Source organism: Cephus cinctus, unplaced genomic scaffold, assembly GCF_000341935.2.
Source record: "Cephus cinctus unplaced genomic scaffold, Ccin1 Ccin1_scaffold0230, whole genome shotgun sequence".
Classification (NCBI taxonomy): Eukaryota; Metazoa; Arthropoda; class Insecta; order Hymenoptera; family Cephidae; genus Cephus; species Cephus cinctus.
Window position 1 is genome coordinate 416,213 of NW_014332946.1, and position 20,028 is coordinate 436,240.

At 38.2% G+C, this 20,028-nt stretch overlaps 4 protein-coding genes across 14 annotated transcripts; 2 read left to right on the top strand and 2 right to left on the bottom strand.

The window, feature by feature from the left end:
• The first annotated feature begins 84 nt into the window (after nt 1-84).
• On the top strand, nt 85-1,660 carry LOC107265549. The gene is made up of 5 exons (XM_025082922.1): nt 85-330; nt 389-539; nt 597-830; nt 915-1,268; nt 1,350-1,660. The coding sequence occupies exons 1-4, from the start codon at nt 238-240 to the stop codon at nt 1,223-1,225; spliced, it is 789 nt and encodes a 262-aa protein (XP_024938690.1). The 5' UTR covers nt 85-237; the 3' UTR covers nt 1,226-1,268; nt 1,350-1,660.
• Nucleotides 1,458-14,334, top strand: LOC107265570 (protein HGV2). 2 transcript variants are annotated; one of them, XM_015735161.2, is made up of 2 exons: nt 1,458-1,659; nt 12,362-14,334. In XM_015735161.2, exon 2 carries the CDS (start codon nt 12,362-12,364, stop codon nt 13,739-13,741), a length of 1,380 nt encoding a protein of 459 aa, XP_015590647.1. In that variant the 5' UTR covers nt 1,458-1,659; the 3' UTR covers nt 13,742-14,334. The 2 variants fall into 2 exon arrangements, with proteins under 2 accessions (XP_015590647.1, XP_024938673.1); XM_025082905.1 differs by lacking the exon at nt 1,458-1,659 and adding an exon at nt 4,238-4,371.
• LOC107265580 lies at nt 2,286-10,713 on the bottom strand. Of its 10 annotated transcripts, XR_001537232.2 has the most exons (6): nt 10,445-10,704; nt 9,440-9,658; nt 5,976-6,083; nt 5,191-5,328; nt 4,072-4,396; nt 2,286-3,907 (listed from the first exon to the last, which is right to left on the bottom strand). XR_001537232.2 is itself a non-coding variant. In XM_015735177.2 (5 exons), the coding sequence occupies exons 1-5, from the start codon at nt 10,521-10,523 to the stop codon at nt 4,137-4,139; spliced, it is 804 nt and encodes a 267-aa protein (XP_015590663.1). In that variant the 5' UTR covers nt 10,524-10,702; the 3' UTR covers nt 2,286-4,136. The 10 variants fall into 10 exon arrangements, 9 of the variants coding, with proteins under 9 accessions (XP_015590663.1, XP_024938682.1, XP_024938683.1 ...); XM_015735177.2 differs by having other exon boundaries at nt 2,286-4,396; nt 10,445-10,702; XM_025082914.1 differs by having other exon boundaries at nt 2,286-4,396; nt 9,512-9,658; nt 10,445-10,694.
• On the bottom strand, nt 14,324-20,026 carry LOC107265563 (intraflagellar transport protein 140 homolog). Its single transcript, XM_015735146.2, has 11 exons — nt 19,366-20,026; nt 19,059-19,306; nt 18,668-18,986; nt 18,369-18,585; nt 17,435-18,308; nt 17,225-17,363; nt 16,674-17,165; nt 16,307-16,593; nt 15,959-16,235; nt 14,997-15,898; nt 14,324-14,916 (listed from the first exon to the last, which is right to left on the bottom strand). Exons 1-11 carry the CDS (start codon nt 19,627-19,629, stop codon nt 14,604-14,606), a joined length of 4,332 nt encoding a protein of 1,443 aa, XP_015590632.1. The 5' UTR covers nt 19,630-20,026; the 3' UTR covers nt 14,324-14,603.
• Between the last annotated feature and the right edge of the window lie 2 nt (nt 20,027-20,028).

Genomic DNA, 20,028 nt, shown 5'->3' on the forward strand with positions numbered 1-20,028 from the left:
AAATACTTTGCAATAGCAAATGACAATGTTCAACTGTTAATAAATTTCCAGATTTCTCTGAAACTCGCCATCTTTTTTTTTTCTTCTTTGACAAAACGTGCTTGTCAGTTCACCGAATGCTATGAGAAGCAACAAGACAATTTTCGGAATCGATGAGAGCAGAGAAGAAAAATTGTGCAGGTTGAATAAATTGCAAGCAAAAAAACCGTAAACGATAATAACATAGGTAGAAACGTCATGAATTCTGAACAGGATACTAATGTTGGAAATGGAGAATGTATCGAGTCTGTAGAAATTGTTCCGCGTGTCATAAATACAGCTACAACGAAGGTAACTAAATTTTTATAACCACCGCAGCAATAACAACAAGGAAAAAATAATATTGTAGGTGGCAGCACTATATCTGGGTATAATGTGTTTCGTGGCGAATTGTCTAAGTTCGATGATCCTTGAAGTGGTTACACGATTTCCATTAGGAAGTTCATCATCGGGAAAGTCAGGAACATTTAATTCGCTGTTTCATCGAAATTACAGTAACAGTAAATCTAGAACCAATCAATTAATTAGAGGCGTCAGTTACGGACGTTTGTTTTCAGGTCTGAGAATAAAAATTCTTGCCACTAATATCATCGCCGGTTTCACGGCCACCGTAATGATGTGTTGCGCTGATAAATACAAAATACCTTATCTTTATATACCTTGGCTTGTAAATACTCTCCAAGGGATGGCCATGTGCGAAGCACCAGCCCTTCTGAGATCCGCTTATGTATTACTACCAGAAGCTGGATTATCAGCTGGCATATTTTTCTTTATAACATTGTTGTTGTATGGTAAGAGCAGCAAGATTATGTGACAGAAGGTGCTTTTTAATTGGATTTATTATTATAGCAGTATATAATACATTTTTTATTTAGTCGAAGAGCTGTGTCTGTGGAACGATGTATTTGCAAATTTTTATCGTTGCTGGATCGAGTATAGTGCGAAAAGACAACAAGCAGCTAATGAAATTATAAACGAATCCCGACTGGACAGAAGGCATCGAATGCTTGAACGAAATATCGAATTTATTCTTGACAATGAAAAGTTATCAAAGGAACGCATAGATTCCGGTGACGGAATTCGCAAGTTATCAGCAGTTGCTCCAATCTCATCAGCAACATTTGAGACTAATTTCGATTTCAAGGGACATCTTGGTAGGAGCCGATTTACAAATATAACCGGATAATTAAAACGTATAAGGTCCAACAAATGTTTTACATAGAACAATGGTAATACTGAAAAACAAGAGTAACATTATTGAAAAGTAGAATATTTACTGACTTACCCATTGAAGATACGTTTCCTCATAGTACACAACACTTGCCGCTCATCGACAAGACAATATGGCGTCCTTTGATTCTTCTGCGCATGCGTCGTCCGATTCACATTGCCGCACGACGCACGGGGGTTATTGTCTAGTAGTGCGCCGGTTAGAACCCGTTTCTGGTTGTGTGTAACGGATTCTCTTTGAAAACTTGATATCACGGCTTTAGCTCCAGTATTATACATATTTCCTTCGAGTTCTCGCTCAGTTAAACAGTCAGTGCAGTGAGAGGGTGAAAATACTGAGAAAAATATCAACCTTGAGCACAAGAGACATTTTTGGAGGGAATAGTTGAGGTACGTTAATAAAGTCCTACATGATTTTTAGGTTAGTTACTGCCGTCTAGTGAAAATTCAAAATTATTAATTATAAATCCTTACGTTATGATATTCTTCGTTTTTCAGTAAGCTCTCTCGACTCAAGAACTTTTTCTAATTATACCACTATTAATCTTTTGTTGTCCTACTTTCGCGTCTCGTAAAAAAAAACGTGCCGTTTCCCGGCATTCAACACGTTTTTCTTTCAATTCATTATTTCTAAATAGATAATCACGATTAAAGAATCTATTATAAATGGCCTTCATTTATTCTGTATCGCAATAATATCTATAATTTTCATAAATCTCGTATCATATTCTAGGAAAAAGTCGTGCGCATGGTTATCCCGTTGTGTCGTATAAATCAAATAAAATGGCACAATGTGTGCATACGTGTGTTATAACATACGGCATGAGCGTCACGTGTTGCTAAATAAATGCATAGAGTACTTATATCGCGTACGAGAAAAGTAAAGCTTGACATTTTGCGCAACTTGGTACTCCTCCAGAAATATATATATAGATTTAGAAATACATTTTACAATTTGTAAGTACTTGTTTATTAGAGTAGGTCGCATACAGCGATGAAATATGAAATAACTGGGATAGATGTATATACTTTTATTTATTGGCATTCTTTTATTTCACGGCATGGCACGTCAGCCGCGAATTTAACAAACAACAAGAAAACAGGTAAAAAATATAACGCTACTATCCAAGAACCAGGGGAATCAGAGTGAATCCGCCGTTGGCGCCGAAATTGAAAGCGTTGAAACTCTTAAAAATTAATGGACGAAATTATTCGCAAATTACTTCTCCACGTATTTCCATCTATGTTTATAATAATAGACAGACATGGAACTCGATCGATTTCATTTATATTTTTCTTTCTTTATTCAATCTTTGTTGTCGCACTGCACTGCAACTCGTCGCGAAGCTAATTGACTGTAAACATACGCAAGGTTATTCCACTTATAGGTAGTTTAGATACTTTATACTACTGATACTAGTTTTCTAATGTCAAAAAAGGTTAATTCAATTTATTTAATTTTGTAGCTTGTGTAGGTAGCAGCGTGTACCCTATAGGTATACATATATGTGTACATCGGCATATTCGGCTGCAAGTCCAATAAGATTTAGAAGCAGCTGCATCGTCTTTACAATAGAAAGTATTTCTAATACGAATCGAACGTATTAACTTCGTTCAACTTAAGGCGGATACGTAGGCTGCTTTATTTTAATTGGAAATTTTTAATGGTTGAAAACGCTTTATTTCTCCAGCTGCAAACTGCTATCCTGTCTGTTACCTCGTATGTACTCGAGATACGTAGAGACGTATTCAGTATCGTGGAAAATATTGGAATCTTATTGTACAACATTGGATTATATTTTTTTATAATTAATACGATGTTTAATTCACTAGACCAGTTTAAAGGTTGCAGGTAAACGTTGAGACAAATCGATTGATTTCTTATTTCCCTCGAAATCCCGTTTCTAACCTTAAATGTCTGTTTTCCATTTACTTCGTCCTTTTTTCCAAGTTTTATTTGTCAGCTGCTCGGAAATTCTATGATTTAGTGTCCCAACGGTTTTTGGATACCTGAAGTGGGTCCTTTTGAAAAGTGAAAACTTCGTCCATTGTGTGCTCGGATGTCAGAAAACCATCTCAACTTTGTTCATAAAATTCTTAAACCGACAGGTCCACCTTCCTCTCAATGGAACAACCATAATTGGATATATGCATTATTTATATGAAATCCAATTAAACTTTTACCAACAATCGTACAAGCTAATAAGCTCTGCTCTGGACGATTTTCAAAGAGAACAATGATGAAGCTCAACGTCGACGAAACTAGTTGATATTAAAAAAACTAACGCTTATCATCCCACGAAACGCTTGACACTTAGTTATGAAAACGTATAAAATTCAACAATTACTAAAGGATACGCAAGGACGTCATGAATATTGTTCAAATTTTATGCTGCGCATGAAAAAATTCTTTTGGACAAGGATCCATCTGATCTTTTGTTTTCCCTTAAGGAAATTATTATTTTTTTTAAATATAATTCACGTTGGAAGCACAAACTTCCGCCTTCGAGGTGATCCTGACTTCTTATAGATAATCCCAATCAATTCCATTCAACTTGCAAATATAAATCCAAAGGCAGTCTCTCCCTTCACAGTACCAGTAGCCACCAAATACTGTTTGGTCACTCGTGGAAATTCTCTGGATATAGAAATACGTGTATTTACAATCGGCCATGTTGTTGCATCGTCACAAGATGGCGTCAACAAGAATTCCCAGGCATAAATTAATTGTCCAAACTCCAATGACCTCCTCCCCCAATCAAAATACAAAAACATTATAATCATAATAATGTCTTCCTGTACCAGCCGATGACTCTTCATATCCTCTTCAACAACCTCCATCCTTAAACCTCGAACGCCTCCCACTGCTACGCTATCATGGCTGCTATCGGACTGAACCTCATGATTTTACTGAGGAGTATCCAGGCGACCGAAGCAAGTGCGCAGAGGGTGACGCCACCCCAGCCGAAATCGAGGCTCCAGGAAGTCGTAAATCTTCGTGCCTTCAAAATGCTCTTCGGCACGTGTCCACCTACGACGCCATCTTCAGGACCATCGATTATCCTGGGTCCACGATCTTGAGCTCTTTTGAAGTGGATAATGGTCAGCGTGAAGAGGGCGAATGTCGCTGAAATTTTATCAATGGAAAATTCATCGTATTTTAATCTCGCAAATATCTGTCATACAAGCTAAGCGTATCAGAGTCAGGTTTTTTTTTTAATAACATTTACCGCAAGCAATTTTACAATAAGGAATTTCGTACGTCATTATAGATGGTTCTCGTCGTTTCTAAATGTCAAGTAAGGATTTAAGAAACGAGGGGTCGGCTTTCACACGTGAAAACGTATTGCGGTCGCCAAATTCCAATATTTCTTAAAGGTCTGATGCTTAAACATTTCTGGTTTTTGCTCGTTAAAAATCTTTACTACCCTCATCATATCAATCTTTTCATCCTATTTGCGGTTTGGCGTGTGGTTTGCTTAATTGAAAATTTTTTCTCTCGTATATTACCACGTCACTCACTGTGACTCATTTGAACTCACGTAGTCGTGTATATACGTGATAAAAAGTCAGGATAAATTTATGCAGATTCACGTCTATCCTACGTCCAGGAGGAATGTATTATTTCAGGAATATAAAAAAAAAACAATTTCAAGTCATTCACATTTCATATGATCATGGACTTGTTATGGTTAAATGTAAATTTCACAACGCGTACCCCTAACCTACCTCACAGAAAGGCTCCCATAGTTTACTTAAATAAAATGAAAATTAAAGCTTATCCAGTACGCGCGAATTCAGTGATCAAGTCTGTAGCAAGTGTTTTTAATTACTCGTGGTTAACGATTAACGAGATAAAACAATGAAATGAAATATAAATTAGGTGCGGGAACGTCTAGTCTTCGTTTATCGTTTACTTACCTGCCAGTAAGTACATAACACCGGTAACCAATACGGCTGATATCTGATGACGACACAGTCCAAAAAATCCCACGAGTACAGCACTGCCCAAAATTATTAGACAGACCAGAGAGCAGGATATACTTAAATTTTGCATTCCTGCAAATAAAGACAATTTTTCTAACTGACTTTACGCCGGTATTACAATTAGAGATTGGGTTAACGTTCGCGTGTCGTGCGTCTGTTTCGCAGCTCGAATTGCTTCGGTCTTCCGACGCCATTTCTCAAGCGGAAGCGGAAGCCTTTCCGCTCGTGAAAAAGTTTCTCCTTGGGTACTCGCCCACCTCGTTCAGCTCAAAGGTTAAAAGCTCCATATTCACAGGGGCGCCAGGAGTCACGGTAAGCGTAGGTTGAAAACTCGCAAGGAAAGTTTTTCAAGTTGATTCTCACGTTATTGGATACGAAACCCTCACGTGTCGTGAAGTTTGACTTTCCGAGTGGGTTGAAGTTTCACAAGCCACAATACGTGATTCATATCGGCCTACGTCACTGCTCGTTTGAATTTCGCGCCAAGCAAAACAACCAGACAATATGATAAAATGAACTTTGAAATTTTTCTTCAGTTTTTCTGTATAAGAAAAAAGTGACGCCGGAGGGTATTTTTGACTTAAAAAAAAAAACGTAAATTCGTGAACTTTTACATACGGACAGTTTGAGAACTGCCGATGGTAGAAATATGAAATTTTGAAGTTAAACGACGAAAGCACATTTTTACTTCAGGCAACGAACGCAAGAATTTTACTCACTGTTTTGCCAAGTAGCTCGAATTTCCTCGTGAGCCTCGTCAGGCGTCAGGTAATTTATGCATCTTTCCTGTGGGAAGCCGATCTGAGCCAATAGCCGTATTTCGTCCTCTGTAAAGAAAAATTGTGTTAATGGTGGCTAAACGGAATTGTCATAAATACGGTATCTGTAATACAAGATACTTCGTGCACGTGAATAACACGTAAATCAATATTGGAATTCTATGAAAATAGATCGATCAAGTTCAGTGGGTCTAGGCTAGTGGAGTATCTGTCTAGTAATACCTCCTTGTAGGAGCCCATTATAGGTTCCTCGTACTACTCACAGTTTACGTAGCAGAAATCATGAGAACCGACTCGAACACGATCGCGCTATTCTATTTTTATGAAACGACCAGTTGGAAAACAATTTTAAACTTTATCGATATCCGTAATGATCGTCGTATTGTTTTTTTTATTTTTATTGAAATTGCGCAATATGGTTTTCAGGGAAAAAAACAACCGGAAGACTCGTAACGTACTTACTTAAAACGGAAGTCAAATTATGTTTAAATAATTTACTTATTTACAATCGAATTATTGATAATTTTTCAGCCGTGGCTCTTTGGCTGTATTTAATTTCTGTCTGTGTGAATTTCGCTTTTTTTTTAAATTTTTATCCCATAGATTCGTGCACAATAATGAAACACGAGTGTCGTTTAACGAGTTACTCAATTTTGAGTTTCGTAAACGGCGGAAAATTCGTTGGTCGTAATTACCAAAGTTTTATATACATATATATAACAACAAGAAAATTGCGGGTGTTAGTCGGTGCTTGGCGTGACGAGAAGCCGTAAAATTTGTTCGCGTAGTCTTGTTAAAACGCAAAAACGCGTTCTGAGAAATATTTCTTTTAGGTTCCTCATATTTTTCAACCCCAATTTTTCTCTCGCTTCCCATAAGTAAATTTCGGCAGATGACGCGAAGGGATGATTATCTGATTTATTTCTTTTTTGACGTGACTGTCCTCAAAAATAATCGTATCGAACAATTATTAATGAATTAGCAACTTTTATAGTCATTCCGGTCGTCTACCCTATTTTTTAAGTGCTTTTGGCGTAAATTTTTAATTGCTTATCTGTACTTATGGAATATTTGTAATCGTTAAATAACGTAACGAGCCGTTTATACGGAAATCATGGTAAAATGCATTTTACGGTTCAGTCACTTTACGGAAGTATGCTAATTTCATTATTTTTTCCAAGCTGACCTTTATTCATTATTTATTGCTGTAGCAACTTCCGAAGCTTCACGTGACTTCCGGGATTTAAGTTCATTGACAAATTATTCTATGGTACAGGGTGTATACATATACACATATTTTTTTGCCCGTATTATTCATTGTATTTTTTTGCCAAAATTCATCTTTATGTAGAGTTCCAATTTTTTTTATGTAAACACCATAGAAACACAAAGGGTATATCCTTTCCGTAATGGAGTTTACGCCAGCGTTCAATTTCCGGTATATGGATTACTCATTTCCTTTCTGAGAGCCAAGAATATTCTCAAAACAAAAGACGTCAATTGATTCGATAGGCGGCTTCCGAGTAACGAAATTGTCGTGATTTTTTTTGGAATAGGAAAAATTTTTCGGCCGATTTACCTATATCAATTGTAAGAATAAAGCAGAAAGAATAGTGACAATCGAAGCTGCTAAAAAAATGATGAAAGACCGCAACTTAACAAAGAACCCTTTTTTTCTCTTTTATTAATACACAAAAAAACTGCGGGTCATTAGGAAAGAATTTATAACTTCTCGACCTACCCTCAAGGATCATTAACGCCGACACAATGAAGAATAAAAATTAAGGTGAAACCGGCGCAGCCATATTCGCATTCACGAATACTTAGGTTTTGTACTCATTAGAACTTCGTCAATTATTGTCAAACGAACTTAAAGGTCTTTCATTGAATCAGGCACAGGTCGAACGAACGCCTCACCGAATTTACACTTTTATACAGCACAGCACTCTATCGAAAATATTTGTTAGCCCCTTATGAGAATGAAGGCTATATTAATTAAAAAATTATGGTAACGTGTAATTATTTTTGTAACAAATGCCCAAAGATTACCCCGTAATGTCTCGCCGGAGTGAATTTAAAAATATTATTTATTGGAGAGATGACAATAAAATTGCCTAAAAATGTATGACAGTGACGTCATAGGCATCTAAAATATTTTCAAGGAAGAGTAAACCTATTAAAAATATTTTTGAAGCAAGTTAACAGTGTCATCCCTCGTAAAAAAAAAGGCCAGACGGCGTTTTGTTTGAGCATTTGTTATAAAAACTGTTGTGTCTAGCTGGTACGAATGGGTATAAGACTCGTATGATTGGTGCACTCGCCTAACAGCTCGTGTATCAAACTTCACGCTCGTGTCTTATACTATTTCGTACTGGATATGATAAAATACTATTATCTTGTATACATGAAATTGACGGGGCCAACTTCAGCCGATGCGTTTCAGTTTACTAATTCAATATATTATCGTCCCGGTAGAATTCCACCCTTGGTACCTGGCTCGCACATACCGCATACAAGATTATTTAAGGGTTGAGACCTTCTGCAAAGGAACATCCAGGACGCGGTCACGCAACCTAACCTCTTACTGTCTACAATTTAGATCCTAATCACAGCGATCAATATGACCAGGCAGTGTCAAGGCGTTAGTCGTACAGTGTTAGATACATCGAATTTTCACTGAAATCAGTTGTTCGTCTACGATCTGTTTACGAATAAAAATGTTACGTAATAAAAATAAAAAAGGTTGAGATACCTAAAAGAAAAAAATGAAAGCTATTTTCTCTTTCGGAAAATCAAGTAAAAATCGTCACAGCTTACTTTTGCGTTTATCCTTCTCTTCCTACGGGAAACCCTATTTACGATTTATTTTTATGGAGTCCTACCAACTCGTCAGGAAAATCTAACCACGCGTATTTCGTTGTTCCCAACGAAACGGCCTGTATAACTGTAGTGCGTCACTTGACATTTTATTTCTCTAGTCCTTCCTTCGTGTTATTCTCCGGCACAAACCCTTATTGGAAATAGTTACGTGCCTACGTCGTAGAATCGAATGCTGTTTTTGTCCAACGAGCAAACATTCTTTTTTCGTAGTCCAAGACTTACCGCGTTGCCGAGACACTGTGGAAGGGACGCGTCTGTGTTGTGATCGTCCGGATTAAAATTTCATCAAGGACATAGACTGTCTGTCGCTTATAGAGAATTGTATAGTTTCGAGCAACGTTGTGTACAAGCTTCACGCCACTCTTCATAGGATTCTTTTTAGAGCTTCATTACTATGCAAAGCTCTTTAGCCTTTTTTTTTTACTCTACAAACTCCACACCATTCAATCGATACTCTGTATCTTGTTACGGGAATTTTGTTTTCTTGGAAAAATCGTCTAGTCGCCGTACTTATGTATACTGACCTGTCAAGGAGACACAGAGTGTCCATATACCGCCGTGCATTGGCACCAAGAATGCTGGCTGAAAATAATGACCTTTATGACCCGAGAATAATTCCAGCATAGCCACCTGACCGTCCAGGTACCAGGTCGGAGTGAAATTTTCCTTTGCTAGGGCTTTCTTATCCCAGCTAATTTCTTCCCAATGATCTGACATTATGGCGCCGCAAAGCATGCCGGTCGCTGAAACGAAAAATGTAAACATTCAGGACAACGAGACAGCAAACTGTATTCAAGTAAAATGAAACGAATCAAATGCAATCGATGCCGAATTTTTGTCTGGGATTTTAAGGTTAAAGAATGGGATTCTTCATTCTTCGAGCAGACTGGATCTTATTCTTACATTCAACCGGTGGCCATTTGCAATAATAATTATAACGACGGTCCTCTACAGGCTGTTAAATTTATCGGAATCGGTTGGCGCGAAAATTCAAATTACTATTTAATTGCGTCTTTCAAGACCGAATTGCAATGTAAAAGTTTGAACCCGTTATGTCATTTCACAGTCACGTGCGACCTTTCTTGATTTTTTTTTCTTACAATTTAAGGAAACAGTCTGCGTGTTTGTGTGTACTCCATGCTAAATTCTATTGTTCTCGAGAATACTACGAGAATTTCGTCACGCAGCAGACTGATCGAGCACGCGGAGTTGGTATTCTAAAATGTATTAATAGCGACTACGGTAATTTTACATTGTATATTAATTTTCGAATTGGTATTAATAATTGCTGTCCCATAATGCCTTAAGGTATTAACTCTCTGGTTATGATTTAAATATCAAATTTGATGTTAATTAATATTTTTGTCATTTAATATTTTAGTATTTTCACAAAACAACTCACTGGGCTATGCTCACGCAATTCCAAAGGGTGTTTATTGGGAGAAAAAGATGAATGAGATTTTGCATGGATTTTTTTTAGCAATTTAATAAGGTCTTCGCGAACTCATTAGGTGACCTTAAAAATTTACCTGCTAAGGTTAGAGCCAACGTGGCAAGCAGGAAGATCAACCGCGGCGCGGGGTTCCTGGGTACACGGGAAGGCTCCATCCCTGGTCATGCCCAGGCGCCCACTGATACCCCCAACGCGTAAGGGATGCTTCGCGACCGGCCGACACTCCGATGTGAACTAGTGCGAATATTCGAGTTCGCCGCCCCTCCTTGCATCGACGTCGCGACGCTCGCGCCCTCGCTCTACCGTGCGACGACGCCAGCCATCGACCGTATCCCAACACTCCCCACTAGATAGGACGGATGCTGCGGATGCTGAGAGTACGATAGGATTTGGTTCCTCTTACCTTCTTTCTCTTTAGTATTGTACCATGTCTTTTTTTTTTTAACGAAACATATCGGTATGCGATGACGTTCTTATTTTTTTACTGCACAACTTGCAAGTTAAACCAGCAAAAATTCGCGAGAAAACCCATTGGGGTTGCTAATGGATTTTTAGACATTTTTGTTTTTGGCCTTTTTTTATTTTCTCTATCTCCACCCTTTAATCGTCAATTGCTTTTCGCTGTACCAATCAATGCGGATTTCGACGCTTTACGTATTCGGAACGACCGATTGATTTTTTTTTCTTTTTTTTTTTTAAAGGTCTTTTTAGGAACAATTTATCCCCAGTTTCGCGTAAAGCTAACGCGTCGACATACGATAAGATAGTTACGATAGATTATGTGTGGGTGGAACCGTTAAAATGGGCAAATCGAAATAGTCGTACGATAAGAATATTTTTATATTTAAACAAGGAGGAGTTACGCAGATTGATAAATTTACCTATTTAAAAAAAAAATACGAATCGTTGCGAAATCGTTAAAACTAATATTCGAAATACCTAAGGACACGTCAAGTTCTCGTATAAATGTTACCTTAGGTACTGAAACATGGTCTAGCACCTCAGCATAATATTTCCCAAGGGTGATCTGTCCTTTCTGCAAATAAGAATCCATACGCTGTAATAAATTTTGCATTACACGTACTTTATCGTGACGTAATACGTCAGCGCGACAGATTCAATGTTTTTTATGAGTATAAATACGTAATTCTTTTTGCTATAATTTTAAAGCAGCCAGGGACACACGTGTGGAAGAAAAATAATATGAATTTAATATCAGAGCGCTTTAGGCTGATTTTCGATATTCAAATTTCGAATTAATTATCGGTTAACAGCAAATGATTAATCGGCCTCGTTTTTCTAACCAATAACCATATATTACATATATATCAATGTCACGTGATAAGGTTACAAACAAGGATAGTTGTCGGTTATAATTAGTATCACAACAGAGGTTTCAAGTTTTCCGATATCAGTATCGCAAACGTCATACGTCTTAATATACTTGTGTATATATATTGTATCTACTATCAATTAATATGCAAATGACTATGAGTAACAGTGGATAATCAATAATAGTAACTTTCGATGATGGAACGCAAGATTAGAATATCAATCATGCTGGGGTCAAGACTCCATTTTGATTAGAATATGCCGAATCAATTCATTATTTGATGTTATGTAGATTGCAATTTGAAAAGCTAACCCGAAGACATTTGATTTTCGCAGCCTGTAGGGAAATTAGATCATAATGTCGTTAAGGTAGATTTCTGTATTATTTTTTTAAGAGAAGAAAAAATTTTCATATTCTGTCATGATGAGACTTGTCCTCCTCGTATGTTGTTCGTGACTGGTACTTCTGTACAGGCGGTGCAAGAAGGATATTTTTCTTTGGCTTACTGAGAAAATAGAATTTGATCGTTGGTGGTAAAATCAACAGGAGTTGTCCATTAAAGTAGAACAACTTGTAGTACCGGTATCAGCTGGACGTCCAATTGAAGAGGGTGCTGTGGTAACTGATAATATTTTTATTTACCCTTTCTTACTTTTGCAGATGGCTGACGTAGCTGAGAATGCACCTATCACGGATCCTGCCATGGCTATTTCTCAAGGCAAACGTCACCTCCTGGTGCGCGACTACGGGATGGCTGTAGCTGTCCTAGCCGAGGCGCTGGAGATCCTCACTCAGAAGCACGGCGATCTGGCGGACGAGCTTGGTGAACCATACTTGCTTTATGGACGTGCACTTTTGGGATTGGCACGTGAGGAGGCTGGTGTCCTGGGCGATGGTATTGCTGGGTCCGAGGATGCCGAGGAAGAGGAGGATGCTGAGGAGGAAGATGGGGATGAAGAGAAACAGAATAACGCTGATGAGAAGGATGAGGTGGAAGATGAGTCTGCTATTGTGAATTCTAATGCCGAGGAGAAGGAGGATAAAACAGAGTCCAAGGATGAAAAGGACACCTTGCAGGGGAAGACCGAGGTGGTGAAAGATGCTGAAACAGGAGAGACCGTTGCTGCTAAGAGTGCAGAATCTAAGGACGAGAGTAAACCGGAAGAAGCTAATAAAACTGATGACAGTAAGATCGCTGAACGGAAGGCAGAGGACAAAAGTAAGGATCAGCCAGGACAGTCCAATGAGAATAAAGTAGTAGCCAATGGCGAATCGTCCAAGACGAATGGCGATGTTGCTGAAGCCAATGGGGACGATGAAGAAGATTTGAGTAAGGACGAGAACAACGAAGCGAATAATCTCCAAATAGCCTGGGAAGTATTGGAACTGGCTAAACTGATATTACTAAAACGTGGTCCGACGGGATGGAAAGGCTTGGCCGAGGCTTATAGACTTCTTGGAGAAATAGCTATGGAGGATGGCAATCACGAAAGAGCCTTGGTAGATCTTCAGGGCTGTTTAGATCTTCTTGGAAAGATTGAACCCTGCGAGCCTCGTGCCATCGCCGAGATACATTACCAGCTTGGACTAGCACACTCATTGGCCAATGACTTTGACGCCAGTATAGAACAGTTCAAAGAAGCCACCACGTTACTAGAGTCGCGTATAAAGCAACTCGAGGAGACCACCGACGCCCCTAAAAGCGATAACCCTTTCTATACGATCGAGGGTGAGATAAAGGAGCTCAAGGAACTCCTGCCGGAAATTCAAGAAAAAATTGCAGACATGAAGGACTTCAAGGAGGAAGCTTGTAAGGTCGTTTTAGAGGGTATCAAGAACCAGGTAGCTCGCGAGTGCAGAAATGGAGCAGGTACCAGCGGAAATGATGGTGCGAGTTCATCAGCTTCCGGTAGTTCACCGAAAATTATAAAACCAGCCAGTGACATATCGCATTTGGTGCGCAAGAAACGCAAGGCTGATGAAACGGAAACGGAAGCAGCGTCACCATTGAAGAAACCGACGCCTGAGAAAATTGCCTAAAAGAAATAGGAATTAAACGTGAAATAACAACAATGTGAATTGTGTAATCGAACAATTCTGACTGTAATGGCGTACTTGAACGCATCTCGTGTCTGGCGGCGCTGCATCTGATATACGAGTTTAATACAAGAAAACAAATTTTATTTCGTATTTTTTAATCGTAAAGTCACGAGATAAAACGTCTAGCATTTGTCGTATAAAAACACAAGACTGACATCCAAAATTTAATATTTTACTTTGTCTTTGCTTTTAACTTGTATCATTACGTTCTGTCCGAATGATTTCTTTTCTTTCTTATTTTCTTATTTCTTCGATATTAATCGCGCGTAATACTCCTTGCCAGCGGTTGCACAAGTTTTTGTTTTCCTACAATTTCAAAATTTTTTTATTTATTGTCTATTGAAGACTCCTAGTGGTAAACGCGCTCGAGATCATTACTAGTATCATTACGGAGACTCATGAACTCATTGTTTTTGGATATACAAACCTTCGTAAGATGGCTGAGAAGTGAATGAAGAAAAACCAGAGCCGTGATTCATACGTACATAAGAATAAGTAATAGTTAATAAAAGTTGAATGATGTTTTTCTAAAATTGCATATTTACTTTATTCATATCTTGAACTTTTATACATATACTAACAGGTACAAATTGGACGGATTGGTTTTTATACAACCGATATAAATCTTAGACGTGCTTTAGAAGACAGGCGGATTTTTTGACGGCTTTTATACGTTTTCATTTGAAACATTAATACATATACTAAAGCGATACTGTACGAGAAATATGAGACCCAATGTAGAATCGAACAATCTACTTCCCGTCTTTTAAAAGTTAATAAGATAATAGCTATAAGTATCCAATTACTCTCCAAGTAGTTCCTCTATACCGTCATCCTTGTCTGAACTGTCTTGCCGTTGAACATTTATCTTGTAGCCAAGTACTTCCAGTAAATTAACGTTAAAGTAGTAACTAAGATTTATACCAGGAACAAGACGCTTTAATTCCTCAACAGTAGCACGTGCTTTGTTTGTCTCTCCTATGTTAGCATAGTGTTGCGTTATTGTGGCGAACAAATCACCGCGTCTGACCGATTGCTCCAAATCAGAACTCTGAGAATCAATCAACTGACGAACTTGAGCCATAGCCGTTTCCGTTTCTCCTCTGTCGAACAACCTGAAGCGAAAAAAGTAATTATTAAACGATACTGAAAATCAAAAAATCAACAAAATCACTAGAATAATGTTAGTATATACTTTTTAATGTCCAGGTAACGTTTGATTGTAGACATTCTTCCATTAACAACGTCCATTGCCCTTTTGTGCACTTCCGGATCACGTGGCGAACTGACCTTGGCCAAACATCTGCTGGCTTGATTAAGAGCATCCAGGGCTTTGTCATAATTTTGAAACTCATCAATCTCCACCTGAGCACAAGCTACGTAGAAATTTGCTAAAAGATCCATAGCTTTCCCTTTGGAATAAAAGTTTATTATGTTCTTCAACACTTCCGGTTGGTTCTGCCAATCTAATGATTGCAGATAATTCCCAGCCATTATATAAATCTCACGTTGTCGTGAGACCTGGGCGAAGAAGCAGATTTTTTCAGTATCACCAGACTTCAGTAATGCCTTCATAGCTCGTAATTTATTTCCGGCTTGAGTAAATTTCTTCGTGGCTAAATGATAATTTCCTTGCTCAAAGGCTATCTCGCCGATTCTCTCCAGGGTAGATATGCGAGATCTTTCGCGTTCTGGATCGTTCTCAGCCTTCTCCAGGGTCATTTTTTCTGCCAGGTCTTCGGTCAGGACTATGTTATGGGCTTCGATTAAGTCTAAGGCTTCTATGTATCTCTTTCCCGTCGCCAATAGATCCACTGCCTTGTCTACTTGCTCATTTTGTACAAAGTAATCGGCACACTTCTGTATCAGGGCAGGATCTGAGTCTGCGTTTACATCCATTGTTATTAACTGAAGCGCATTGTATTGTTGTGTCTTAAATGCAAGGTCTAAAGCTTTTCGTAGTAGTCCTGCCTTGTGATACAGTAATACAGCTTTGTCAGGCTGATCATTCTCTTCGTAGTACTTTGCTGCATCTATTTGGGACTGTCTTGGAGCTAGCATAGCTAGTGGCCATAGTTCCTCTGACATATCATTCTCCTGCGATGGACAAAAATGATTGAATATCTCAATAATATTTTATCATTATCTAAAATATACCTTGCAAAGTCTAATAGCATTGGTGTAAGCTCGGGCCATACTGTAAAAGTGTACTGCTTGAGCTACATTATTCTTTGACTCGTAATGAGCAGCCAAATGATAAGCAGATGCCGCATGATTGGTCCTCATTACTAATTCGCAAACTTCATCCTCACGATTCAAATAACATAGTAAACGTGTCATGGCCAGATTGTCATTTGCATTTTCATAAAGTTTCAAAGCAGTTTCCATGTCTCCGGTAGATTCAGTATACTGAGCATGCCAATTTTTTATTTCTCTGAATAAAGAATGACCTATTTCGGTAATTTAATCATTTAAAGATAAAAGAATATTGAACAAAATACTAACAAGTCATCGCTGTTTGTTAAATAAGCTTGCAGTTCTCTAGGTCTGAGAAGTAACATTCTTGGTACTTCGAATCTGTGACAATCCGCCTTGGTATACATATCTATAGCTTCCGTTATTTTACCATCCTGCTCCAGAGCTTTAGCATAGTTATAATAACTTGTTTTTTCACGAATTTTATTCTCATTTGATGCCAATTCGATAGACTCTTCGAACTTATTACACGCTTCCAGCAGACTACAAACAAGGTCCAGCCTCTTTGCTCCACGAAAGAGCCGTATGGCATCGTTCTACAACACAATAAATATCTTTCTTAGTTTACAAAATGATGTCCAATTATTTTTAAGTGAAACATTATTATTTTTCTTACGTGCAGACCAAGTTCCACTGCCAATACACCAACTTTGGCATCCAAATTTAAACTCTCATCCTGCATCGCTTCTCTAAGTGCTCTGGCACCTCTGGCGTGTTTCATGTGACCCAAGCAGAGAACTGCCATGTCTAATTGTTTGGTCTTTACACACATTCTGGCTAGGCTCTTCCAAATAGCTTCGTTTTGGATTGTTTTTATAGCCTTGAAGGCTTCATCCATGTTAGCTATACTTATATAAAAGCTGAAGTCCAATATAGCCTTTTTAGTAGCTGTGTCACATACACCGAGTTCCTCGAAATCTCTCATTAATAAACGAACCACTTTGCTCTCGCTAGTTTGTATAATTTCGGAATTTAAAATTATTATATAAGGTGACTGTACACCCAGTAATCTGCAATTTTCGTCCTTAATCGAACGAACGTCCTGGATAACGATACCGTGATCCGGAGTGGCAAACAGCGATACCAAAACCACAGAACTTGATACTTCCTATAATTATGTTAATAATGTTATGTCTATTAACTATTAGAATCAATTAGTTTGATTACTTTATCTTCGATTCCAATTAATCTGGACGTGGGTCTGGAGTCTCTAGTCTCTAATTTTTGAGCTCTGCATATCAGAAGTCTTGGATCATCCGCATCCCAGCAATGAGCTGTTACAAGTCTTCCCTTGCATTTGGAAGCTCTAAATGAAAATATTAGATATTAATAGAATGTTCACAGTTTTTATGATCCATTTATAGTGCAATGACTTACAGCGAAGAATCATTGTCATCGTTAACATTGTCGTTGTCCGCAAAGTCATATTCATATATCTGGTCAGTCTCAATATCCCAGATATAAAGTATGGAACTTGGCATAAGATTAGCCATAGCAACAGTTATGGAAACACAACGACAATCAATGTTGCATCTAGCTTCGATAATCTCAGCAAAGTCATCGATAGCTTCATAAGCAGTCATTGCTCTTGTATATAATTTAGCCTCTCGTTTACTCAAATCCCAAATTTTGAGGATTCCATTCAATGAAGCAACTGTCAAGTATTGTCCTGTCAATTCCATAGCTATAGGTTCACCTTCTTCAGGTGTGGTTGGCAGAGTTTGATTGATAGTTCCTTCCATAGATCTTAACTGAATGGCAACGGGTGTCAGTATAATTAAAGAACTATCGTGAATTAGAATTTTCTCAGTGTCGCAGTTAAATGATCCTATAACCGTCGTATGTAATGTGCTATCCTTGTTGATCTTATAAACAGCAATATGTCTGCTGGAAGATACAGCAATATATTCTCTGTCGACAGCAACAATCTGTACTTGTATATCTGTTTTCAGTGTATAAGACTGCGCTTCAACTTCAATGAGTATCTGTTTTGGAGATATCTGACTAGCAGAAACTCCATCGTTGTACGAAGCACACATTGGTTGTTGCCGAAGGATAAAAACATTTGTAATACAATTGACAGCTAACAATGGACTGCGCAAGAAAGTAGCTCCCCATATAAGTTGCTTAACGGTTCCATGAATTGTACAAGATTCTGGTATCGTAGGCCAGCCATTCTCATCGGAGTCATTATTGCTTTTGCGTTTCCAAAGATAAATTGTACCTAGATTAGTACCAGCTGCCAAAGTACCTGATGGATAATTGATTATGCAATTAAATGTCAACTTATACTTTGTTGTTTAATAATTACCATTGTTTTTGCAGAAAGATAAACTAGTACAGATCTCCTGAGGTGTAGCAATATTACCAGTAGCAGAATCTGGTGGCGATAAAACATAAGTATCTCCGGTATGAAGATCCCAGCATCTTACTGTCAATTCACCAGTAACCACTGCTAACGTATTACCACCGCACCAGCACAAGGCAGGTCCAGAACGGGATATGTCACTTCTGCCACTTAGTTTTACCTTGATGTCATGAATTGTATGAGAAATTATTACTTGAAATTTCACGAAGAAGTGTAATATGAATTATACACCGTGATTTTACTTTTGTCAGTTCAGTAAGACGACCGGTAATAGGGTCAGCCTGAAAATGTCCTATATTCAGACCCTCTGTCATAATCACAAGAGAATCTCTTGTCTGATGATGCAGAAGACAATGAATAGATGCTCCATCTGTATTTAAAACTTCCGTGCATTGTCCTTGAGCATCAACAAAGAAAACAACACCATTTGCACTGCCAATGTAAAAGGCATGATTGTCCCGCTGTGTAGAAATTGCTGTTGGTGCTGCAGTTCTAGGTCGCCAGGAACTAAATAAATCCAATGCTCGCTCGTCACCAGCGACAGCAGCTTTTGCTAAGCCACTAATAACATTTTTACTTAATTAAATAAATCATTCTACATGTATATGTCCAGTTTGCATCAAACTTGTGTACCTGATATCAACTGCAGGTTTTAGAGGTGCAAATTTGAATGCTATATGAGTAAATGAATCTTTCAGTTCATGATGAAAAGCCATAAGGAGTTGACCTCTAGGATCTATTTTCCAACCAACAATAGATCCAGCAGCATCTGCTGATACTAAACGCCCACCATGCTGACTCCATTGTAAAATTGTAATAGGATCTCGATGTGGTGTCACTATTACATTGAATTCACTTGCTCCAGAATCTCCAGGCCAAACCTAATTGCAAGTGATAATAATTATTGAAGGCCTCGACATTTTATCTAAAAACTACCAACCCGTATCTCTCCACTTTCCCATCCAGCTACGAGCCATCTCCTCTCTGGATGCCATTCGATCGCTGTCACTTGAGCGACAGAATGTCCAGGAGATTCTACGTCCTGAAGAGGCTCTCCTTGATCGTCACAAATAGTTACAAATCCTCCCTTATCCTGGGAATATGCAGCCACAGCAAGTAATGGATAATTTGCATGCCATGTGGCGTATGTGCTTATAGAAGCTGTCTCTGGATTTTGTACTCTTGTATCAAAGTACAATGACATTATAGAACTTTTAACAAATAAGAAAAAAACCTATTGTTCGTAACAGTACTAAAATTACTTATTCTTTTTTTTTAATAGAATGTACAAGGTGTATTATTAATCCCAAATAGCAGGTCTATTGCAATGGATTTACTTTTTCTCAAGTGTCAAACGCGGTTACCAAGGTAACCACTATTGCCGTATTGTTTACAGTGAACTTTCCATTTTGACAAGTCAAATCTATAGGAATTTAGCTATTCGTTAATTCTAACAGAAAGTATCCAACATAGCGAACAGTACAGCTTGTGGGCGTCCCTTTGTATCAGGTGGGACTGCATCTTGAATGTAATAATTGCTGCATGATAGCCAATCATCGCACCTCGTCCATTGGAATGAGCCAGTAGTTAGTCAATATATTTA